This window comes from Camelus bactrianus, chromosome 10, assembly GCF_048773025.1.
Source record: "Camelus bactrianus isolate YW-2024 breed Bactrian camel chromosome 10, ASM4877302v1, whole genome shotgun sequence".
In the NCBI taxonomy this organism is placed as follows: Eukaryota; Metazoa; Chordata; class Mammalia; order Artiodactyla; family Camelidae; genus Camelus; species Camelus bactrianus.
The window spans coordinates 24,120,198-24,142,271 of NC_133548.1; the positions used below are offsets into that span (position 1 = coordinate 24,120,198).

The 22,074-nt window shown below is 48.3% G+C and overlaps 1 protein-coding gene across 1 annotated transcript in view; it reads right to left on the reverse strand.

The window, feature by feature from the left end:
* Positions 1 to 530: 530 nt before the first annotated feature.
* Positions 531 to 22,074, reverse strand: part of NAT10 (N-acetyltransferase 10) — a 37,919-nt gene continuing 16,375 nt past the window's right edge. The window contains exons 11-29 of the mRNA XM_074372182.1: positions 21,854 to 21,952; positions 18,591 to 18,727; positions 15,845 to 15,969; positions 15,251 to 15,401; positions 14,901 to 14,997; positions 13,906 to 14,022; positions 12,770 to 12,871; positions 12,600 to 12,674; positions 11,881 to 11,997; positions 10,930 to 11,063; positions 10,671 to 10,719; positions 7,699 to 7,795; positions 7,498 to 7,608; positions 6,400 to 6,572; positions 5,751 to 5,870; positions 5,291 to 5,389; positions 4,827 to 4,900; positions 3,721 to 3,804; positions 531 to 1,390 (exon numbers count right to left, since the gene is read on the reverse strand). Of these exons, the coding sequence (XP_074228283.1) occupies positions 1,279 to 1,390; positions 3,721 to 3,804; positions 4,827 to 4,900; positions 5,291 to 5,389; positions 5,751 to 5,870; positions 6,400 to 6,572; positions 7,498 to 7,608; positions 7,699 to 7,795; positions 10,671 to 10,719; positions 10,930 to 11,063; positions 11,881 to 11,997; positions 12,600 to 12,674; positions 12,770 to 12,871; positions 13,906 to 14,022; positions 14,901 to 14,997; positions 15,251 to 15,401; positions 15,845 to 15,969; positions 18,591 to 18,727; positions 21,854 to 21,952 (2,073 nt within the window). The 3' untranslated portion in view covers positions 531 to 1,278. The remainder of the gene's footprint in view (positions 1,391 to 3,720; positions 3,805 to 4,826; positions 4,901 to 5,290; positions 5,390 to 5,750; positions 5,871 to 6,399; positions 6,573 to 7,497; positions 7,609 to 7,698; positions 7,796 to 10,670; positions 10,720 to 10,929; positions 11,064 to 11,880; positions 11,998 to 12,599; positions 12,675 to 12,769; positions 12,872 to 13,905; positions 14,023 to 14,900; positions 14,998 to 15,250; positions 15,402 to 15,844; positions 15,970 to 18,590; positions 18,728 to 21,853; positions 21,953 to 22,074) is intronic.

The window sequence follows — 22,074 nt, forward strand, 5'->3', positions numbered from 1 at the left end:
TTGATAAAAATAAATACAGAAGTTGAAGTCTGACGCAGTCAGGAAGCTGCGAAGGAAAGCCAACAACTCACATGCGAAGGGGAGCAGAAAGGCGGATCAGAACAAGACTTCCACGCTGAGCTTTCCTTGCACTTAGTGACGTGGATAAAAACAACCCTACAGAACCAGCAGAGGACCTGAGGGGTCAAGGTGTCAGTAACACGGTATCGGGCTTGGGGCCAGAAAGTAGATACTATCAAACATAATAACCAAAGTAAAAGTGAAACCACCACCTAATTTCTGTCCACCAAGACAGAGGGGAACCAAACGACCTGCCAGGAGCTATGGAGGAAAAGAGGCGCAACTAGCTGGCTTCCAAGTGCCACACCAAGGTCCTCGGGACAACCACATCGAGCACCGGTCAGTGTGGCCACTTCTCCTGGGCTCCTGGGTCGTTAAGTCCTGGCCACACTGCCCACCCTGGGCCTTGATTCCAGCACCCTCCAAAGTGCACCTGGCAGCTGAGATCCACCAGAAGAAATGGGGCAAAGTGCAATTTCCACCTCCATGGAGTCAGTGGGCACATAGGGAGGATGTTATTTATTAAAAATAGAGATCTATCTCCCTCTCACCCCTGCTAGCAAAAGGGTCTTTTCCAACAATTTTTCCCAAACGGAGGAAATAACAGGCTTTGGCGACTCAGATGTCATATCCTTCCTAAATTAAGAGCTCAGGCTTTTCTGGGCCCCTGGGCAGCAGGCCTGCTGGAGCCGGGAGTAGACGGCACACCAGCGCGGATCCCAGCGTACTAACTGCGGCCACGGCCGCCTGGCTGGACCAGAGCTCCCGCGGCTCCGGGCCTCTGACACCGTGGATGAGTCCAGGACAAGAGGCCCCGGCGCTCCGCCAGCAGCCTCCCGAGCATCCCCAGAAGGCTGTGTACTTGACGCCTGAAGAGGGGCAAGAGCCAGCGTGGCTTCTGCACGTGTGGGAAAGAACCAAATAAGCTGGGCCCAAAGCAAACTATGAACATATGGGAGAGGCAGGCCTGGACCAGGCGGAGGAGAGACCATGCCGGAGGTTTGCCGACCACTGAGTTCTGTGCAGACTCACTCAGAAGTGACTTTGCCTTAAGCCAAGCTCAGCCAATAGACTGAATTCCCAGCCAATTCCGGGTTTGATGGGGGCTCTTGTTGTTTTTAGTAGTCCAGTCGGCTGCCGCCCAGTCCAGCCAGAGACAGTTCAGAAAGTCAGGGCATAGCCTTACGAGTCAGCCGCCGACGTCCAAGTTTCTCTCCACTATTTCTTCTGCTTCAGTTTCATATCTTTTTTGTTCTTCACATCTCTGTTTTTCTTCAACTTTTTGTTCTGTTTGGGTTCTTTTTTGGCTTCCAGTTTCCTTTTCTTGTCACTGGAGAAGAAAAACAAAACAGGAGTATAAAGAATGAAACACGCATGGTCTGTAACCTCTTTCAGACTGCTCTGCTTTGTCTGAAAAGGGTTTCCGCCATCTGAAACTGAATGTAAGAACACCCAGTCAGACCTAAGTGTTCTCTGCAAGCCCATAAGGCATCGTGCCGGGGGCAGGGGATACACTGCACCGACTCAGTTCCTGCCCTGACCAAGCTCTTGGTCTGTGGAGGAACAAATTTATGCCTGCCTTCACTCCTGAAAGCTATTCGGTCCCCCCTCCCAAGACCTCAAAAAAAAAAATCTAAGGCATCACAAGGCAAATTCCTTCCCACCACTCACCACTAAGGATTACCCTGGAAACCAGACATATTATCCCAGTGACCCTGAGGACAGTCCTTAATACAAAGCATGAATCTTCCAGGAAAACCATATAATACTTTTTTGATGTGATATTATTATTTTTTTTTTTGCTAAATGAGAAGAAAATCCAAAGGAGTAGTAACCCGGGTACACATTTCAGCTGGCCAGTAGGTTCCACACTGGTAGATTAGCATGGGAATCGTTCAGCAGAAGGCCACCTGCCTTCCCTCTTACAGGTTAAAGATTCTCTCCAGTGTCATTCTGCTCTGGAAACAAACCCCTCCCTATGAGGAGAGGGTGAACAGTTTTGTCCAGAGACCATTAACATCACCTGAATGAAGTGACTGCTCAGAAAACAGAAAGAAAAGGCTTCAAGGGATACATAATGACAGTTATCAGTGTTTTTACCTCCAAAAGTGCAAACTTTCATATTTACCCAGAGCCCTCAAGTGCATGAACCACCACACAGGCTGGCTGGTGCAGGAGGCTCCTCAGGGCAGAGGCAGCCAGACAAACGGCAGGCAGGGGAGGCCGAGCTCTGTGGAGCTTGGAACCAGGCTGTTGCTGCACCAGGTACACCGCCGGCCTTTTGTTCCAGTCAAAGCCACCACACTCAAGGCCACAGCCATCATGCGCCCTGGGCCACACCTGCCATATTGTCCAAACCAGGAATGAGGACACACTGACAGTGGGCTTTTGTGCCACATCACAGAGCACCAGAAAAACGAGGCTGGTATTGATGCTGGAAACTTCAAGGTAGCGTAGTGACTTACAGAGCCGGCAGAAGAGAGTATCTGATTTCTGGAGCCTATGGTTCCTAGAGGCACAAGATTTCCTCTTTCCAAATAAACTCTTCAGGGGACCCTGTCTATGGCAATGTCAAGAACAAGCCTCCCTCACTAACCCCAAAACCAGCTTCATCTGCTCAAGCCTCATCCCCAGACGCCCAGGGCAGGGGAGGCCTCACTGTCTTCCCCAGAAAAACTCTGGTGAAGGACCCACCCACGGAACCACTGTCGTCTACATAGGCACTGCTCTGCAGAGAAGCAGCTGGGGCCTGGGGTCCCCGAGAACTTTCCAAGTAGGGCCATCTTCGTCATAACCCTAATACATTGTTTGCCTTTTCCACTTCATTCCCTCCCAACTGCTCCATTTTCCAGAGGCTACGAGACGCGTGATGGCACAACAGACCGAATGCAGAAGCAGGTAGGAGAATCCAGCTGCCTTCTAGTGAGCCAGCTGTCAGAGAGACTGGCAAACATGTAAATGGAAAACAATGCTACTCTTCCCCCTAAAATTTTTATGAAAAACGGTATTTTTTAAAACAAGAAAAAACCCATAACGAGCCCCTGATTGTTAGTTTTGAATGAACAAACATTTTTTTTAATTTCTCAGTTTTTCATTTCTAATAGGAGACCCACATAAACAAAAGACAGATATAACCCACATAAACAAAACTCCTTTGGGGTCGGCAATCATTTTTATGGTATAAAGGAACCATAAAACCCCAAGCTTGGAGAACGGCTTGGCTTAGTGGAAGAAGAGTGCAGCAGGGAACACTGCGGGCTTTGCAAAGGACAAGCCTGGTCCTGACTCTAGCTCTGCCTCTTACTAGCTACATGCTTCTTGGGAAGTTACTTGCCACCCTAGCGGCTTGGTTCCTTCATCGTTGAAGCAGTGATATAGGAATACAACCACCTCTGTTGTTCTGAGCACGAAGGAGATGCTGCATTAAAGCCCCCAGAAAGTGCCCAGCTAGCAGCAACACCAGGGCTGTTCTCAAGCCCGCCTCCCTGGCATGTCTGGGGACTGAGAGGGAGGCCGAGATCCAGGCCTAAGCGATGGCCCGGCTACAAAAGCAGCCACACCCAATGGAAAGAATAGCGACTTCCCAAAGCTTCTGCTCCAACCTCCTATTTCCTAGAGAGGCGAGAATGCCTGCCTGTCAGATGTGTGCCAGACCCTCACCTTTTCAGGCTGATGATCGAGGCATTCTGTCCGGCTTTGTTCAAAACCTCATTCCACTCTTCATCGTCCCCACGGATCACGTATCTAAAAAACAAAGGAAAATATCAAAGCCTACCCAAAAGAAGAGAGAACTGCTTAAAGTAAGACAGCGACAACGTTCTTATCACACACGTCCTGTCACAAGAGCCAGGCCCAGCTGCATCAACATTTGAACAGCAGAGAGTAGGGGACAGGCGTGCAGCTGAGCGCCCAGGGACAGAAAGCTCACTGGAGCAAGGAGGGTCAGGCCTGCCAGCAGGGGTCAGTCCGCACAGAAGGCAGCTGCCTGACTTCTCCCACGTGACTCTCATCAACTGCCCATCAGAGAAGCCTCCTGTCACCCCCACCTCCACAGCCCACCTGCCCTCAGACTGCTCCCCACCTGGCCCCATCTGAGATCTCACAATCCTGGCAAGTCCAGGGTCTGATACTGAAAAGCTGAGGGCAGAGCTCCATACCCTGCCCAGGGACCCCCTGGCCGCCTCCATCTCATGTCCAACCACCACCATCACTAATGAACCAGCAACAGGACTACAGCCAAAGAGGCTCAGAGGCCACCAATTCTGGAGCTGTTACTTGCATCAATCCATGGGCCGGGTAAGGCCACTATAGTTGAAGCTCAAAAGGGACTAGGATTTCTAGCGCACAGAGGGTTCTAGAGCAAGGGGTTTTGTAGGTTTGTTTGCAGTAGAATCCTTTCTCAAACAAACTGACATGCAAAAGTCAAATATAAAAACGTGGCCATTAAAAGTGAATGCTCATCAATTAGCATCTCCCTTCCCTGAGGGGCCCAAGGCATGAAGTGGAACCCAGGGGATCCCGGGAGTGTGATTTGCAAGTCATGATTCACAAAGTGGCAGAGCTGATCTGAGGAAAACAAATCCTTCAAAATCATGCAAATACTGAATTAGGAGGATTTTAGCTGTAGTGCTTCTAAAGATGATCCCATGAAACACAGCTTCCAAGGCACCCAGGATGTGAATTAGGAGAAACCTGCAGGCCGATTCTGGGGCCTAGAGGCCAAGGCAGAGCCCCAGCGCTTCCCACGGGGAGTGGAGGGGCCTTACTGAGAGAGGTCCATGTCCTTCAGCTTCCCCACTTCTTTCTTGTGTTTCTCCTGGAATTCCTTTGCAGCTTCATCCTGTGGTCAAAGAACCGTATACAGAGTAGGTCAGTCAAGCAGGGGACAAATCACAGACAAATGGGATGGGGCAGAATATCACCACGAGGATGAGCAGACCTCTCTTTCTCCCCAGTTTACCCCCTACACTGTTAGAGGCAGCTCTCACTAAAGCGTACATGAACATAAAACGTGCCCTCTGAAAACCTAAAAGGATAAACAAACAAGTTTCCAACAGCAGCTGCTGGACTGCGGGCATGCACGCACACCCAGGGCAGGAAGATGCGGGAGCTGGCACTCACTCACACCCACAGGACACCAGCGCCCCCGAGCTGGGCCAGTGCAGAGGACTCTCCCGACAGGGGAAAGGGCGGACGCGCAGTGTTCGTGAGGCCTTGGGCGGGAGCATACCAGCTCGTCACTCAGCGTCTTCATGGTGGGCTCCATGACCACGTCCTTCACTGCCACCATCTGCTCCTCGATGGCCTTTTCCTGCACTTCATTAAAAAGCTACAAAAGACCAAGGCCGAGAAGCAGGAGATGAAGCAGCAGCAGGGACCCAGTCACTTGTTAGCAAGTCATTTAGTGTATACTCTGGTTTAGGAGCACACGCGTTCATGGGAGGAGCATGGAAACACACAGGACAGGTGTCACACTCCTAACAGTGATGCCTCTGGGAGAGAACACAGAACATGACAGATACAGCTGAAGCCCTCTTGTTCTGCGTGTGTGTGTGTGTGCGTGCGTGCGGGCATGTGCATGTGCGTGTGTAGATCTACAGCAAATATGGCCAAATGTTAACATTTTTGCATCTTGGGACAGGGAGTGGGTTTGACACATTTTTCAAAACCCTGCCCTTGGCTGAGGATACCTTCACGACTTTGCGGATGATCCGGTTGAAAAGTCCCATCAACTGGCCCGAGGGCAGCTCAATCTCCTTTTCCAGCTGGTCCACGGACTTGTGCTGCAGGCCAATCCCTAAGAGAAGAGCCTGGAGAATGGGAAATCTGCTGGAGTGGCTGCCAGGATGGGCTCTCGCCCATTAAAATGGTACCAGGAATCAGAGTTATTCCCCTTGACCAAAGGTATCTGGTACAAAAATCAACTGACACTGCCTATTTTAGAATCTTCCCACTCATCCTGCTACTGAAACCACCGGGAAACACCCCTTCCTGCGATCCCCAAACCAACTTCTTATCCAGGCAGACAGCTGCTTCACAACTACGTTCCAGGTACAAGGAGCTCCTGGACCCCCGATGAAGTAGAGTAAGAATCAAGCCAGCGTGGTGGGTGGGGGGAATGTGGGCCCAGGCTGCAGCTCTTCTACTTACTAATGGTATGGTTGGGCCTGGGGCTCGACTACAGAGCCCAAGAGTCCCCACCTGTTGAAAGTAGAGATCACTACCCACCTATCGGAACCATGAGGAACTAAATGCACAAAATTACATCAAAGCATCCAACCCAACACCCAGCATGTAAATTGCCCCACAATACCAGCACCCAAGAAGCAGGTAACTTACCGACTGGGCAGCGGACAGGGCCAGGTCCCCCAGCTGGTTCAGGAAATACATCCGGGAAATGGCCGGGATCATGTCCATGATGAGGTGGTAGTCAACCATATTCCGCGAATACATCTCCAGCCTCTTCAGGTCATAGGGGAGGAAGAGCGCTTCCAGCTCCTCCCGGCGTAGGGCTATACATGCGACAGACCCAGAAGGGTCAGGGCAGCCCGATGCCCTCACAGGATCTGACAGGGTTCCCAGACAGCACACACACGGTCCCCAGATGGCACCCTAGCACCTGCTCCTCCACCAGACCTTCAGCCAGAGAAGGGGAGAAGCCACCCGAGAATGCTGGCCAACCATTACAACAGAGTGCCCCGGGCAGCCCTGCCTCTTCTGTAAAGGGGAGGCAGCTGGGGCGTGCTGGGAGGGGGATGGGTGGCACGTGACCCTTGCTCAGAGTTCCATGCCAACACCTGAGACCAAGGAAAGGCTCCCGTGCTCCGGGCTCAGATGAATACAACACTCTCGCCCCACTTTGTCACTTCTCAGGACTCAGTTTCCCACATTCCACCCAGCTCGAGAAACAGATTTTTTCATCAAAATACAATTGGCAAAAAACAGGTATGCACGCGCACATAATTAGCAACAGGGAAAAACCTCCACAGCTGTTAATTCTAATGATCCTTTACACCCTTTTTTGTGCCTTAAATATTCAAACAGAATTTACATGCCCAAAACACTTCTACGTGTTGGCCACAGAAGGTTGGCAGTATATTCTTATTATAATTTCATGAACAAGGAAACTGAACTTCAGGATTGAGCTAGGTACCCTCGCTCACAGGATTTAGATTCGGTTCCATAACTGACTAGCTGTATGACCTCACATACATCTCTGAAGCCCAATCACATCCCCCAAGTCTTGTCAGAACAACAGGCACAGTGTGTGACAGGGCCCCTGGGGTGGAGCAGGGCCTGCTGGGTGGAGGTGGGTGGTGGGAGATGCAGGCCTGGAACCGGTCCCCCATCCCTAGTCCAGCCCTCTTTCTGGACCACACACCCACCTCCCGTTACACAACCAAGCCCCACCCACCCTCCTGCAGCCCCGCAGCTCACCTGGCTGCGTGGGTTTCACGATGTTCCTGTTCTGAAGGATGTTCAGAGCCAGGGGAGGAGAGAAAGTGCTGAACTGGTAGGACAACAGGGCGAGGAACCGCCTTCGGAAATCTGTGGGGCCCAACCACGCGGAGTCAGGTCCACATGCCCCACCCTGGGCACCTGGCTGAGCCCCCCCACCCCCACTCCACTCTCGTTCACCTTTCCAAAAGGCCGAGAGCCAGGCGCCCCGGTCGCCCTCATCCTCATCTGTCAGCGTCTTCAGCATGATGCACGAGTGCTCTCCGGTCAGGTCATTCTGGGAAACACAAATCCTTAACTGACACCAAAAACCCCATTTATGAACGGTCTGTCACTTCTAAAGGATGAGCACCCCCACCTACACAACAGCTTCCGAAGACCTTTTGTCCTGCAACTTCTGAGCAGGTGCCCTGGCGATGGAGCAGAGCTGCTCAGACCTTCACAGCACACCTTCTACCCTGGACCCACAGGTGTGAGCCACTTGCTTGCGTCAGGGAAGATCCTGAACTGTCGTTATAGCTTAAACTCCATGCTTTGGGTGCTTACACCAAAAACTCCACAGCCAAAAAACAGGATGGCTACAGTTCCCCTGCTGGCAACCAGTTTGTAAGTGCAGGCTTCTTTAGGGGCTAAAACAGTGACCACAGGTTTTAAATTTTTTACTACACAACAACCACAAAGCCCAACACCATAAAAATATCTAATGGATTTCAACCGAAGGGCTTTCCAGTAACAAAAGACCTCCACCAAGTCACAAACAAGCCGAGCACAGCACAAGACCACAGGGACATAACGTGATCTGCACTGAACCCACTGGTCTGTGTGCTCCTTGCAGTGAATCACCAAATTTACGTTCCAGCCCAGACCAAACTTGCCGACAAGGACCAGCCCCTCAGGAGCTGCTCCTGCCCATGTGGAAGCAGCCCTACACCCGAATGGTCCTAACTAGTCCACTGGGAACTCTCAAATGGGCACCACCTTTTGGCTACTGACCTTGAACTCTCCAAAATCAAACCCCCAGCACTCCCTCTCAGCTGCTGACCTCCAGTCTTTGGGAAAGCAGAAGCAATTGGAAACTTTTTCATCCTCCCGGCACCAACTTAACTCTCTCTTGTGAGGGATGCGGTGCCCACCTCTCCTCCTGCACCCCGGGTCCTGCCCTCCTTGCCTCCTCCAGGCCTGCACTCCTGCAATCAGCCCCACTCACCTGTCTGCATGAGCTCTACAGGATCATACCCTGCAGTAAACAATTCTAGTGTTCTAGAATCTCCCAGTTGACAAACCCGCCTTCACTCCAGTCTCCCTCCAGCTCCCTTTGCCACGTGGATGAATCATGTATTCGGTCTGTCTCCTCACCTCCCGTTCTCTCCCATCAGGCTGATCCCTCAAGTGCACGGGAGCGGCTTTCACTCAGATCAGCAGTGCTGACAAATCCCGTGGTCACCTGGGTGTCCTCATCTTACCTGCTCTGCCAGCAACTGACTCCCCTTCTCCAAACACTTGTTACTCTTGGCTCCTGAAGCCACACCCCGACTTTCTCCTGCAGAGCAAGGCTACTCCTGCTCAGTCTCCCTTGCTGTGCTTTCCGATTCACTCCTCTGAACGGTGGAGAGTCTAAGGACTCACTCTCTTTATTTTCAGTCCCTACTTTCAACAGCTTTAAATGCTTGATCATGAAACAAAAGTATTTACGGAACACAAACTATACACAGTAGATGCTACTAAGTGCTAGGGTTACAGCTGCGAAGAAAACAGACCCCACCCCTGCCAGAAAAAATTCTTGACCCCAGGCAGTACACTCTATTAAAAATAAGCCGACGACTCTCAAATCTACCTCCAGTCACAACCTCTGCCTTGAATTCCAGACTCCTGCTGTCAGCCGCCTATTCCGTGCTTCCACCTGTGTGCCTAATACGCATCTCACATTTACTGTGCCAAAACCAGTTCCCACTTCCAAACCTGGCCTTTCCCCACTGAGACGTATCTCAGCAAACAGTACCTCCAACATTCAGTTTCTCACCCCTTGTCTCAACACTAGTCTCTCAAGCCCAAAATCTTCTAAGAACTATCCTTGGTCCTTCTGTTCACACACCTTCCACATCCCCCATCCTTCCACTCTAGTCAGTTCGACCTCCCAAACACACTTGGCACCTGGCCCCTTCTCTCCACCTCACCACGTCCTCCTCAGTCCAAAACACCATCTCCTACCCACTCATCTCCCCGCCTCTATTCCTGGGAGACTACCGGCCATCATCTACACGGCAGCCCCAGCAGCCTCCCCCAGCCCCTCCCTCCAGCTGAATGGGGAAGGAACACAGGGCCCTCAACCGGACCCGACTGCCCCACCTTGAACCACCACCTTTTCCTTAAAAGGGCCCTCCAGTCACGCTGGCCTTCCATTTCCTTCAAATCACTTCCTTTCCACCTCAGGCCTTCATGTTTACCGCATCCTCTGCTTGGAAAGGCTCTTTTCCGCAGGCAGGACTGTCCCACAGCTGGCCCATTCTGATCACTCAGGTTGCAGTTTGAAAGGTCACCCACCCCTCAGAAGCCTGACCACTCATTACGCTATAAACGTCAGGGTTTGGTTTTCCAGATGGTACAATACAACCATCTGAAAATTTCTTATTTGTTCATTTTGTTACCTGTGTTCTACCCATTAGGTAATAAGCCTCATGGCTTACCTTGCCCACTGCCTGACTCACTGTAGGTACTAAATATATATCTCTTTAATGAACTGACAGTCACTCTCTCACCTTCCATAACACCCTCTATGGCTCTGTCATCCACAGTCACGCCCCTCCTTCAGATGCCAAATTATAGTATTTGAGTCTGCACAAACGCTCTCCTCTCCTAAAACCACTTTTCTTTTAAAATACAAATCTGAGGAGGACCCCCGTTAAAGGATTCCAGAATCTAATGGACAAGTCCACATGCACCTCTGCCATTTTAGGAGCCAGCACAAGCCACTGTACTCATAGTGGGGGACAGTGTGACCATGTGGTCTCTCAGTGAGGATGGCTGCTTTGGTGGCCTGGAACAAACCTCCTGGAGGCACAGGCAGGCCTGCTCAGAGCACAGCAGGAGGCACCAGGGCTCTATGCAAGGACAGACCTGTCCCCAGCCCCTCCTCAGCCAGACGCCTCACTCACCGGGGTCTGTCTCAGATAGACAGGAACAAACCCAGCTCGTTTCCAGAACCTGCAAAGATGCAAAGACAGCAGGTCACTGCGTGCACCTTCTGGGAGCGACCGACACATAAAGCTGGGAAAGGCCGGGGGACACGGGGAGTCACGGACGGCTGACACAGACGCCTCCAGAAAGGCAGACACGCAGCCCACGCAACTCTCATTCTCAGGACCCCGAGGCCAAGGGGCTGAAGCGGGGGAGGAAGGGCAGGTAAACCCTTACTTGAGGAGCCTGGGGGTCAAGCCGTAGGACACCCCCAGGTAATCCAGGCGCTCAGCAGGCCTCTCATTCAGTTTGAGAAGTAAGGGAGGCAGGTCCTTCCGGGGAGTGACGACTTCTTCCAACAAGCTGACAGCCTGGAGGATGGTGGGGGAGAGCCCGTCCACCCAGCAGAGGGGCAGGGAGGTTAGTGACATTCCCAAGCACCCCTGCCACTCCAGGCTCTGGACAAACACAACAAAAACCAGGACAGGCCTCTCGGTTTTGTTCCCATAGTTTTTAAAATATAGGAACACCATTAAGTCCAGTGATCATGCCTAAGGATACCAAATCCCTAGATATGCACGGAATCACACCGCTCGGAACCCAAAATGCAGAAAAAATAGCCACAGGGTTTAGAAATGCCAAAAAAAAAAAAAAGAAAGAAATGCCAGTAACAGGATTCTGAAGATTAGGGGTGGGGGAGGGTGGCCCTGTGCCTTAGGAAGTGACAAACCTCTGAGCCTGACCTTAAATACAAGCCCCTTCCCCACCTCCTAAACAGGAGCACTGTGAGAATCAAATGGAGGCGTGTGGAAAGCCACCCCAGCTCCTAACCTGGAAGGACAGAGCTCCCTCAGTCCAAGCTCAGGACTAAGAGGAGGAGACCGCAGAGCAGTGGCTTTAAGCTGGAGCACACATCAGCATCACCTGGGAGCTTGTTAAGACAGCTTCAGGTGGCCTGGGGTGGGGCTCAAGACCTGGTACTTTTAAGAAGTTTCCAGGTGAGGCTGATAATGCTGATCTGAGGTTTTCGGGTAAACTATTAGCTGGAGAAAGAGCAGCTTCTTGAAAACAGCAGAGGAAACCTGCTGCTGCCGCCCAGAGAGCCCGGACCTGAAGTAGCTCTTGATGCTCTGAAGACCCAAAGAACTACCCTCCCAGGAGCCCAGGGCTCGGCCAGAACATGCTTACCTCACTGCTGACGGTGTGGATTTCTTGTGACGTCTCGAGGACCTTCTCCTCCAGGCAAGGGAACCTGCCTTCGTAGTACAGCTGCAGCAGCTGCAGGGCTCGGCTGCCGTAGCCCATCTGAACAAACACAGAGGGGGACGGGCAAAGGGAAAAGAGGCGTTCTCGGTGTCCAAACCACTTCTACGCCCCTGTGTTGCTTCCAGAAAGCCTTCACTCTGGGTCAGATTGCACTTGGCAAAAAGGACCAATGAAACCCCACAATGAAGTCAAAGTAGAGACCCTTAAGACCTAGCGTGCCGTGACCCTGACTCTCGCACTGGCTAGCCCATCTGCCACCCGAGCACAAGGGCGGCTGGCTGTGCTTTCTGGTCCACAAATCAGCCAGCCCCAAACTGATGAGGCTACAGCCAACTCCCCGGTAGGGATTTCTAAGAAACAGGAGGTAATTACAGGAAGCAGATCTGGTTCACAAGTCTCATGTCCTCATAAACAAAGGAAGGGCAAGCACACACGATCATCCTGCCCACCCACCCATCCCCAGACAAATCTACCCACCCATCCCCAGGCAAACCCACCCACAGCAGAGGGGTACCTGGAACTGCTACTCCTTGACCAGCTTCCTATTTAAACAATCAAGAACACCTGCCCTAACGAATGGCCAGCAACACGGCTGCAGCTAGTAACAGTACACCAGGTTTGAAGGCATGTGGACACATTACCCCTTGATAATCTGGGTGAACAGCAATGCGGACAACCCTTCCACCTGACAGGCCGCCGAAGTCTGGATCTTGAAACTGTGAGGGAGACACAAGCCAGAACTTAGCACCAAAAGACAGCCTCCAACACTGCCAGTCTCACTGACTCGGACACACCAGGGAAAGCACTTCACCTGTTCGGACACTGTCCATGGAATCAGGTCCCCCGAAGCCTTCTTGCCTCGAGACAGGCTGTTCAAGATGGACTGGCGAGAAATCTCCCCCTCAAGGCACACCTGTCGGGGGAGCAGGACAGTGCAGACGGAGAGGCAGGCTCCAGGCTCAGAGCCCGCCCACAGAACATCACCTGCACTCTGCCGCTTCTCTGACTTCGCCAGTTGTTTCCACGCCAGCTCAGGCTTAACCCTGTAACTGGCTCACCAATTTCCAATGGAAGTTTCATTACCACATTCTGTGGGCATCCTGACACCATCATTAACAAGGCAGAATACTGACATCCTCCTGGCCCAGGGAGCAAGACCTCACTAGGAGAGGTCTCTACACATGATGTGCATGTGTGCTCATAAGTTAAGACTCAGGATGCTCATGTGGCTCTATACAGAACTGTGCAAATTCACAATAACTCAAAGGTCTAATAGGAGGTTGGTTAAACATGGTATGGTACATGCAGGCAATGAAATACAACACAGCCTGTAACAATTATGCAGATTATTGGGGGGCAGTGTATAGCTCAGTGGTTAGAGTACATGCTTAGCATGCACCAGGTCCCGGGTTCAATCCCCAGTACCTCCATTAAAATAACCAACTAAATAAATAAATCTAATTACCTTCCTCCTCCTACCCATTAAAAAAAAGGCAAAAAAAAAAAATGCAGATTATGAATTCTTGACACATTGGGAAAAAAAAGTCATCAAATAATATGATCCCATGTTTATGAAAAGGAAAAATGATAAAGAAATGCATAAATACATGCTGGTCATTAAAAATATTATTTTTTCCAATCTGTGTCTTCTAATTTTACAAGTACCATGTACTGCTTTTGTAATAAAGGAGGAAAATTTTAAAATTTCTGTTTTAGGAGGAATTGTAAGTCAAAGGAGTGGCCAGTTCTGACTTTCACTCATCCGTGAACCCTGTGGGGCTTTGGGTTTGTGTCAGGGTGGTGGCTTTGTGCAATGCACCATTATCATCCGCCTGGATACACCCAGGCACGTGGCTCCAGACCAGGAATCAAGAGCTTCAGTTACTAAGCCATAATCCTTGATGACTAAGTGGTTCCCCAATCAATGCCACGAAGACGATTCTGTACCTGGATGACAGCAAGCACTTCAGGAAGGGCATTCTGGGTGGGGGGCACAGGAGGCAGAAGGCAGAAGAGATGGTGAGCAGGTGCGTCAGAAAGCATCTGAAGATCGTTGGGAGAGTTCTGTGGGGCACAAACACTGTCAGTGAGAACCACCCCTCCTCCTGGCCTTACTTAAGAGGCTACTTCAGAACCACTGGTTGACTGGAGAACCACCTTCCCCAAAGACAAGTGATGTGCTGAAAGCCAGCACAGCGCCTTTGCAGCATCCTGGCCGGCCAGCCTGAGACTCTCCGCAATGGCTTGGGAGGAACTTCGCATCAACGTCTGCCGTCACCTCACCATGAGTGCAGGTGCTGCAGAGTCGGGGCAGAGAACTGCTTAGTTAGCGCCACATTTTTCACAGCTGGGAAGTGAACTTCTTCCTGATCAGAGGCTGCTATTTCAAGAAAACCTCTCACTGTTTCTAACATCAACTCCTCAGCCTTCCATTAAAAGGTGTTCATAAAAATGATACCCAGACACTCAAAAAGTGTCCTTTCCAATGTGCCTTTTTAAGAATTTCAAATATTCCAAAATCTCATTCTCTGCTCCTTAAAAATAGCCCAGGGCTGTAAGGCTGGTCCTCAGGTCAAACAGCACCCCCGGATTACAACTGCCATGTCATCTCAGCCCACCGTTTAGCAGACAAGCCAGAAATATAAGTACTTCTTTTAAAACAGGCAAAACTTCCCACCCTCTCCAGCTACTGCGCATGGGGCTACATGCAGAAATCCCACACTCTATGCAAAGCTGGAAGCCCAAGACAAGTCTGAACAACAATGGGAAATGCAACCCCTCCGGCAAGACCACTGGACCGAGCCAACGTCAGGACATTCTAGTCCCAACAGAATGGCCACCTGAGACACTGGGTAATAAAAGATGCAAAAAGCCAAGTGAAAGGGCACGGCCAAGTGCTGGAGTTCACTGCTAAAGTTCACCTGCGGGCTGGGTGCAGTTACCTTGTAGTGAGAAGCCACGTAGAGGGCCATAAGCCGTTGGAGGAAAACCTCAGAGGCCTTGTGGTAGCAAAAGAGGGTATCTCTGTTAACATAGTAGCTGGGTCTGGAGTTAAGCAACCAAAATAAATCAAAGAGAGCCCCAAACAGGACATACTACTTTCAAGGGTCACCTGGACATGTGATTTCCCTCAGCTTGGGAAGAGGAGCCCCTGGTTCTAAGCAGAAACACATTAGGGAAGGAAGAGAAGGGAAATCAAGAGCTCTGCCCGCTCCCTAGAGCAGCAGCCTGTGAAACAAAGGGTCAAAACCCTCTACTTCTCCCACGCCCCCTCGCCCTCTTGGCAGGATACAGCTCGCAGGCTTCAGGCAAGGGGCAGCCAGAGATGATCCGAGTGATGTTGAGGCAATCCAGGCACAGCAGGTCGTTCAGCCACTTCTCCACCGCGTCCCCAGGGGCGTAGCGGATCGACTCCTGCAGGGAAACCTCATGCAGGGTTCGCGCTGATCCCCACAAAGCACACACACACAAGGAACAATTAGTAAATATGTTGTGTCCCAAAGAGCAAGGCAAATGGTCTACTTTATCTGTCACGTGGTGCCCACAGAAATATGGCTCAAGAATGTAAACTGGTTTTAAATCGATATGGTGGATGTTCAACTTGCCTCGACATCAACCCCAAAGGGATCTCACTAAGCAATGCAACCAATGCCCTGAGATGATGACAAATAAGGGTCTAGCCACCAGAAGGCCCAGGTCAGGCTCCTATCTGGTCACGGGCCTGCTGTTCCTCAGAGAAATGCAACTTCACCTCCGGGGGACTCAGCCTCTCTGCCCGATGGTAGGAAGCGGTGTTACTGCCCATGAAGTCATGAGGGGAAGGATCCAGCAAGAGTCTGGAGTGACTTGCTGTGTACTGCAGGCCCTCTCAAAGCTCCAAGGGTACCTGATGCCAGTCTGGCTGTCGTCGTGGTCTTGTTCTCAGCAGTGGTGCTGACCTGGCTCTGGGCACTCTGTTGGCGGAGCTGCTGAATTAGCTTGAGGGACAGGGACCGGCCAGTGCCCTCATAGCTAGGAGCAAAAGCAAAGGCAATCAGGCACCAGACCCCAAATCCACTCTGTGGGAGGGGACAGAGAACTACTTTCCTTGTCCTGCTGAAACACCAGACTCCTGCTCCCCGAGGACAGCCCTGCCAGCTCTGAGCTTCCAGCACAGCATGTGTTTGCCCAAAGGAGGCAGAGCTGCACGGTGGCTCAGCTTGGAGACGTCTGGGCCTGGGCGCAAGTCCCAGCATGTCTACTTAGTACCTCTGTGCAAGGAACTCGACCTCTTTTAGCTTCTTCCTCAAAAGGGGATTATTCTAACATTTCACAGAACTGTGCTGTGAACTAAAAGAATAAGCACTGAAAAGATGACGTGAACAAAGCCATCTGCATAACAGAACTGGAATATAGATAAATGGACCAGTAATGACAGTTGCTATTAGAAGAAAGGAATGGAATAAACAGAGAACATTTCCAGTTTGGAAAAATCAAGATGAAACAAATCCACCACCCAGGTAATTTTTTTTCATTACTACTTTCACTTAAAAGATGACATAAAGCACCTTGGGAGAGAAAAAAAAATCACTTATAATCTGATCACTGAACCAGCTCTTTCCAATTGTATTCCCTCCTTGTCTTTTGTCACAAGCACATGTGCACAGGATGCAGACTGCTCAGTGGGTTTTCTTCTATTTTTAGTATTATGTTTCACAGTACTCATTATTATAAACGAGTATACTGTATAAATACTTCATCTTACTCAATACTTCTTTCATAGAATATCAAAAAAATCACATTTTCAATGTTTTACCCATCCCCACCCCAATAACAAAAATTTCTCAAAGGAATTCCATTTACTTATTTTTTTTTAAAAAAAAAGTAAGCACAAGCAACAAAATTAAAACTTTCATGCTTCAAAGGATACTGTCAAAAAGTGGAGAAAAAACCCATAGAATGGGAGAAAATTTTTGTAAATCATATATATAATATTCACATCTCGAATATATAAGGAAACCTTACAAGTCAATAATAAAAAGACATATAACCCAATTAGAAAACTGCGCAGAGGATATGAACAGATATTTCTCTAAAGAAGACAAACAAACGGCCAATAAAATGCCTCACATCATCGGCCATCAGCCAGATGCAAACGAAGGCTGTATGAGACACCATTGCTTACTCACTAGGACTGTTATAACCAAGAAGACATACAAATGCTAGCAAGGATGTGGAAAAACTGGAAACTCAGACACTCCTGGTAGAAATGTAAAATGAAGCAGCTGCTTTGGAAAACAGTCTGGCAATTCCTCAGTTAAACAGAAAAGTTACCATTTGACCCAGTAATTCCCCTTCTAGGTATACACCCAAGAGAACAGAAAACATGCAAAACCTGCACATGAACGCACACAGCAGCATCACTCCGAATGGCCAAAAGATAGAAACAACCCAGATGTCTATCAATGGATCAATGGAAAAACAAAATTTATCTAAACATACAATGGAACATTATTTGGCCACAGAAAGGAATGAAGTACTGATACAAGCTACCTGGATGAACCTCGAAAACATTACGGTAAGTGGAAGAAGCCAGTCACACAAGACTACACACTGTAAGATTCCATTTATATGAAATGACGAGAATAGGCAAATCTATAGACACAGAAGGTTGTTCAGTGCTTCCCTAGGGCTAAGGGGTAGGAAGGGACTGAAGGGTAACAGTTAAAAGGTATGGGGTTTCTTTTTAGAATAATGAAGATGGTCTAAAATTGACTGTGGTGATGGTTGTACAACTCTGTGAATATACTAAAAACCACTGATTTACACATTTTAAATGAGTATGTTGTATAGTATGTGAATTATATTTCAATAAAGCTATTATCAAAAAAAGTAAAATCCGTTTTATTTAACTATTTTCAGTGTAAGCAGTCACAATAATAAACCTGTAATATGGAATTAATTGCATATGCAACACAATTATTGTATATGTGACTTCCATATAGAAATCTTTCCAATTTATTTAATGACCTGGAAATATTTCACAGTATATTCTCATGTAAAAAAGTAAATTAAAAAAAAAAGTAAACTATGTTTATGTCATTATTCAACATGAAAAAGTAAAATAAATGCACAAAAAACGTACACCAAAATTCTAACAGAAGCTGTCTCTAGTCGGTCAGATCACTGGTGATTTTCTTTTTGTTATCCGTTTTTTCTAATTTTTCTATAGCAAATGTGAACTAAGTATTTCAAAATTATAAAAAAGCCATTGAACCATTGTAAGCCCACTTTCTTATGCTAATTAAACAGTTACTTTAATACTACACTGTCACATAATTCTAAGAGATAAGACATTGGTTTTGCCACCCAAGTACTCCTCAGAACTCGATCAGGCCTACAGACAGAAGGAGACACACATCAGCTGGGTCTGGAATTCCTGTCTCGTGCTGTCCACTCTGGTCTGCTGTCACTCAGACCACAAGTGAGCTACAGCTCACTAGGAAGGGGCCATCTCCCATTTGCAGAAGGCCAATGAGAGACTGAAGCAGCCTCAAAGACTTAGACTTTAGGAATCAGCCCCACCTGCCCAGGCCCAGGCCATATTCGTTCAGTGCTACCCAAGAAACCTGCTCCTGCCCGAGGGTCCTCACCCATTGATGGTAGATGCCATGAAAACAAGGTAGGGGCCCAGAAGGCTCTTCACCAGGGGGAGGGGGATGGCAGCAGCTTCATCGATCACGACAAGTTCCGCCTGGCCCAGTTTCACAGCATCTGCAGGATGTATGTACTGCGGGAAAGAAGAATTTACATCATTAGCTTGGCCACCTAATCCCCCAGCTGTGACTGCTGGTGAGTCATCATCAAGGTCACTCTCTTTCCTCTCTCTCCCCCTTCCCCTTTCTTCTTTCTCTCATTCCTCCTTCTCACTTTTCCTTGGCAGGGCAGAGCTGGGGTGGCCTTAAGAGTCAGATGTCTGGGTCCAAACAGTTCAACCACTGACTGTGTGACCTTGGGCAGGTCACTTCATCTCACAGAGCCTCAGCTTCCTCTCCGAAAAATGGGAGAAATAGTGATGGCTGCTTGAGAAAAAAATCAGGTGACTCTACAAATGCCTTGCCTGGGCCTGGGCAGAAGGATAGGGGCTGCCTCCCTCTCCTCTCTCTTCTCGGTCTTCTTATGCTTCACCCTGGCCTCACTCCGGCCAGTGGGCCAGAGGCAACGGCTAAAGAGCAGGATGTCAGGTTTCCCAAGCATTTCCTCCACGCCGGATACTGTGTGTCTTGCTTTGACATCGTCAATATAATGGCCAAGTCTCCCTGTGCCAGTGGGGACACTACTGGGGGGACTCAATCCCTTCCTCATGCTCACACGGCCTTATTTATACTATTAGCTTGGCCATCTACTGTCACACACTTGCCAAGAGCCTAGCATCCTTGTGAGTATAAACAACCCCTCCGGTTTCTTCAGGGAGTTCTGCTTTTTTTTTTTTAAGGTCAAAAAAAATTTTTTTAATTGAGGTATAGTCAGTTTACGATGTTGTTTCAATTTCTGGCCTACAGCATAATGTTTCAGTCATACATATACATACATATATTCCTTTTCACATTCTTTTTCATTATAGGTTACTACAAGATATTGATATAGTTCCTTGTGCTGTACAGAAGAAACTTGTAGTTAGTATCTGCAAATCCCAAACTCCCAATTTATCCCTTCCCACCCCCTTCCCCGCCAAGTAACCATAAGTTTGTTTTCTACGTCTGTGAGTCTGTTTCTGTTTTGTAAATAAGTTCCATTGTATCTTTTTTTTTAGATTCCTGCTATTTTTAAAGTTTGCAAAAGGCCATAAAGAGGTATTTTACAGGGGAAGGAACCTGAATAGCCAATTGACACAAACAAAGGTGCTCCGCCTCACCAGGAATCAGTGCAACGCTGAAGACAACAAGGAGATCCTGTTTCATATTCAAACAGGCAAAACCTAGAGCTGTAAAACACCCAGTGTTCGTGAGGACGTGGCGAAACAAACCTCAAAGTGCTGGGGTGAAGGTCAATCTGTACAAACACTTAGAAGGAGAATTTGGCAAAATCCAAGAAAGCTGGAAATCTACACATAGCCTAAAACCCAACAATCCCAATTCTAGAAACATACAAATAAACTGTAATGCACTCATATGGTGCTTAAAAATGAATCAACCAGCTCTACGAGCTTCAATCTGGACAAATCTTGAAAATAAACATTGAGTGAAAAAAAGGCAAGCTGAAAAGGGACAAGTATAGTGTGTTACCACTTATGGGCACATAATTATGTAGTGAAATATAAACACGTGAATTGAAAGGAAACACACCAATCTCGGAGCAGAGTTACCTATGGGGAGTGACAGAAGGGAAGAGATGGGGAGGGGGAAAAGAGGGACTTCAAGTGTGTCTGTGAGGTTTTAGATCTTTAAAACAGAAATATAAATGGCTTTTAAAATGAAACAAATACAGCAAACAGCAAAACATCAGCATTTCTTAAGCCTGAGTGTTACATGATATTGGTCTCTGTGCTTTCTTCTGTGTTTCAGTATTTCATTACAAGTAAGATTTTTAAACAGCTTTGCTGGAAGCTAATGGATCGAGGAGATAGAGACTGCACTCATTCCAAACAGCAGGATACACGTCCTCAGTAGGGCCCCATGTCTTGGATTTTTACGGAGAAAAACTAAACATCACCTCATAAAAACAGCAGAAAGCAGGCCCTTGGAGAGGTGTGGCCGGCTTTAATCTAATATTCTTCCATTTCTCAATTTTCAGCAAGAAAGAAGAGGCCTCAAAGGGACACAAATGTAGCCTCATAAAGTCAGGTCACCTCTTCTGCACTTTAAACTCCAGTCTGGAGACAAAACGACTCTGGTAATATGAGAGGGTCTCTGATGACAGATCCAAGGAGTGGCAAGGGCTGAGCTAAGCATTTCAGGGAAAGGTTTTCCTTCTTTGGTTTGTGTATTTTTCTTGAGTTTTAGCAGATCTCTGTATTCTCACTGCCCTCACCCCGCCCTGCCCCAGCATCAGTCTTTCCTCCTCTCAGTGGGGACAACCAGGCCCAAGTGGGAAGAAACGCACAGAAGGAAGAGATTCTAGAAGAAGACCTAGTAAGAAAAAAAAATTAAGATCCTTACAGTAAAAGGCACAAACACTTAACATGATTTATAACCTGGACCTTTGATAAAGGGTATACCTCCTTGACAGCATACACACATGCCTCACAGGCACAAAGGTCAAGGGCATAAACTGCCAAGTTTACCTGGCCCACTTCCTACTGCAGCCCAACTCCAAAAATAATCAATAAACCCACTCCATTAGGTTCCATGGGTCTCCATCCCTTCTGCAAGCCTGGCACGACTTAACAAAATTGTAGCCTTTGCACAAGTACAGACCATTCAGGCTTACAGAGCACTGCAGATTTATAGAGCTTTTGGGGAAAACTCTGTTTAAAAAGGAAAATAGGCCACTGGCTAAACCACAAAGATTCAGAGCACATTTTACAAAGTCCCTTTTTTCTTTTAAATGGTGAGGTTATCATTTTAGCTACAGATGCATCTTTTCTAAACCTGCTATAATTAAGCAAAATTAGAAACGATGCTGGAATGATTCAATTTCTCTTAGCTGACTGGCATACTTACAATCCCACTTACTCAATTTTCAAGGGATAAAACTACAATTTTCCAATCTGGCTACACACATTTGTTAGTTTGCTTGAACGTTTTTCTTTAGAAGAGGCTGGAAATCTGGAACAGGTTTACCGTAAAACAACAACACTGTCTAAAAGACATGCAGTTACACAGCACATAAAACAACTATAAAAGGGGACATCTTAGAGCATTTATACACAGCAGGACACTGGCCCCACGTGGCAGGGTTTTAGAACAAGCCTCACCTGAATGGTCTGCCTGTGTTCCCGGAATACATTCACTCTGATCACTGCTTTGTTAAATTCAGGGTTTAGAGACTGAATAATCTCATAATCCAGATGCTCCTGATGGGGAAAGAGTCAAACCAATGACAAACGTTAGAAACAAGCTTTAGAAACTAAATATTAAGAAAGTCAGCTTGCATTCTAAAGACTTCACCTGCATTTACACCCAGCACAGAATCAAA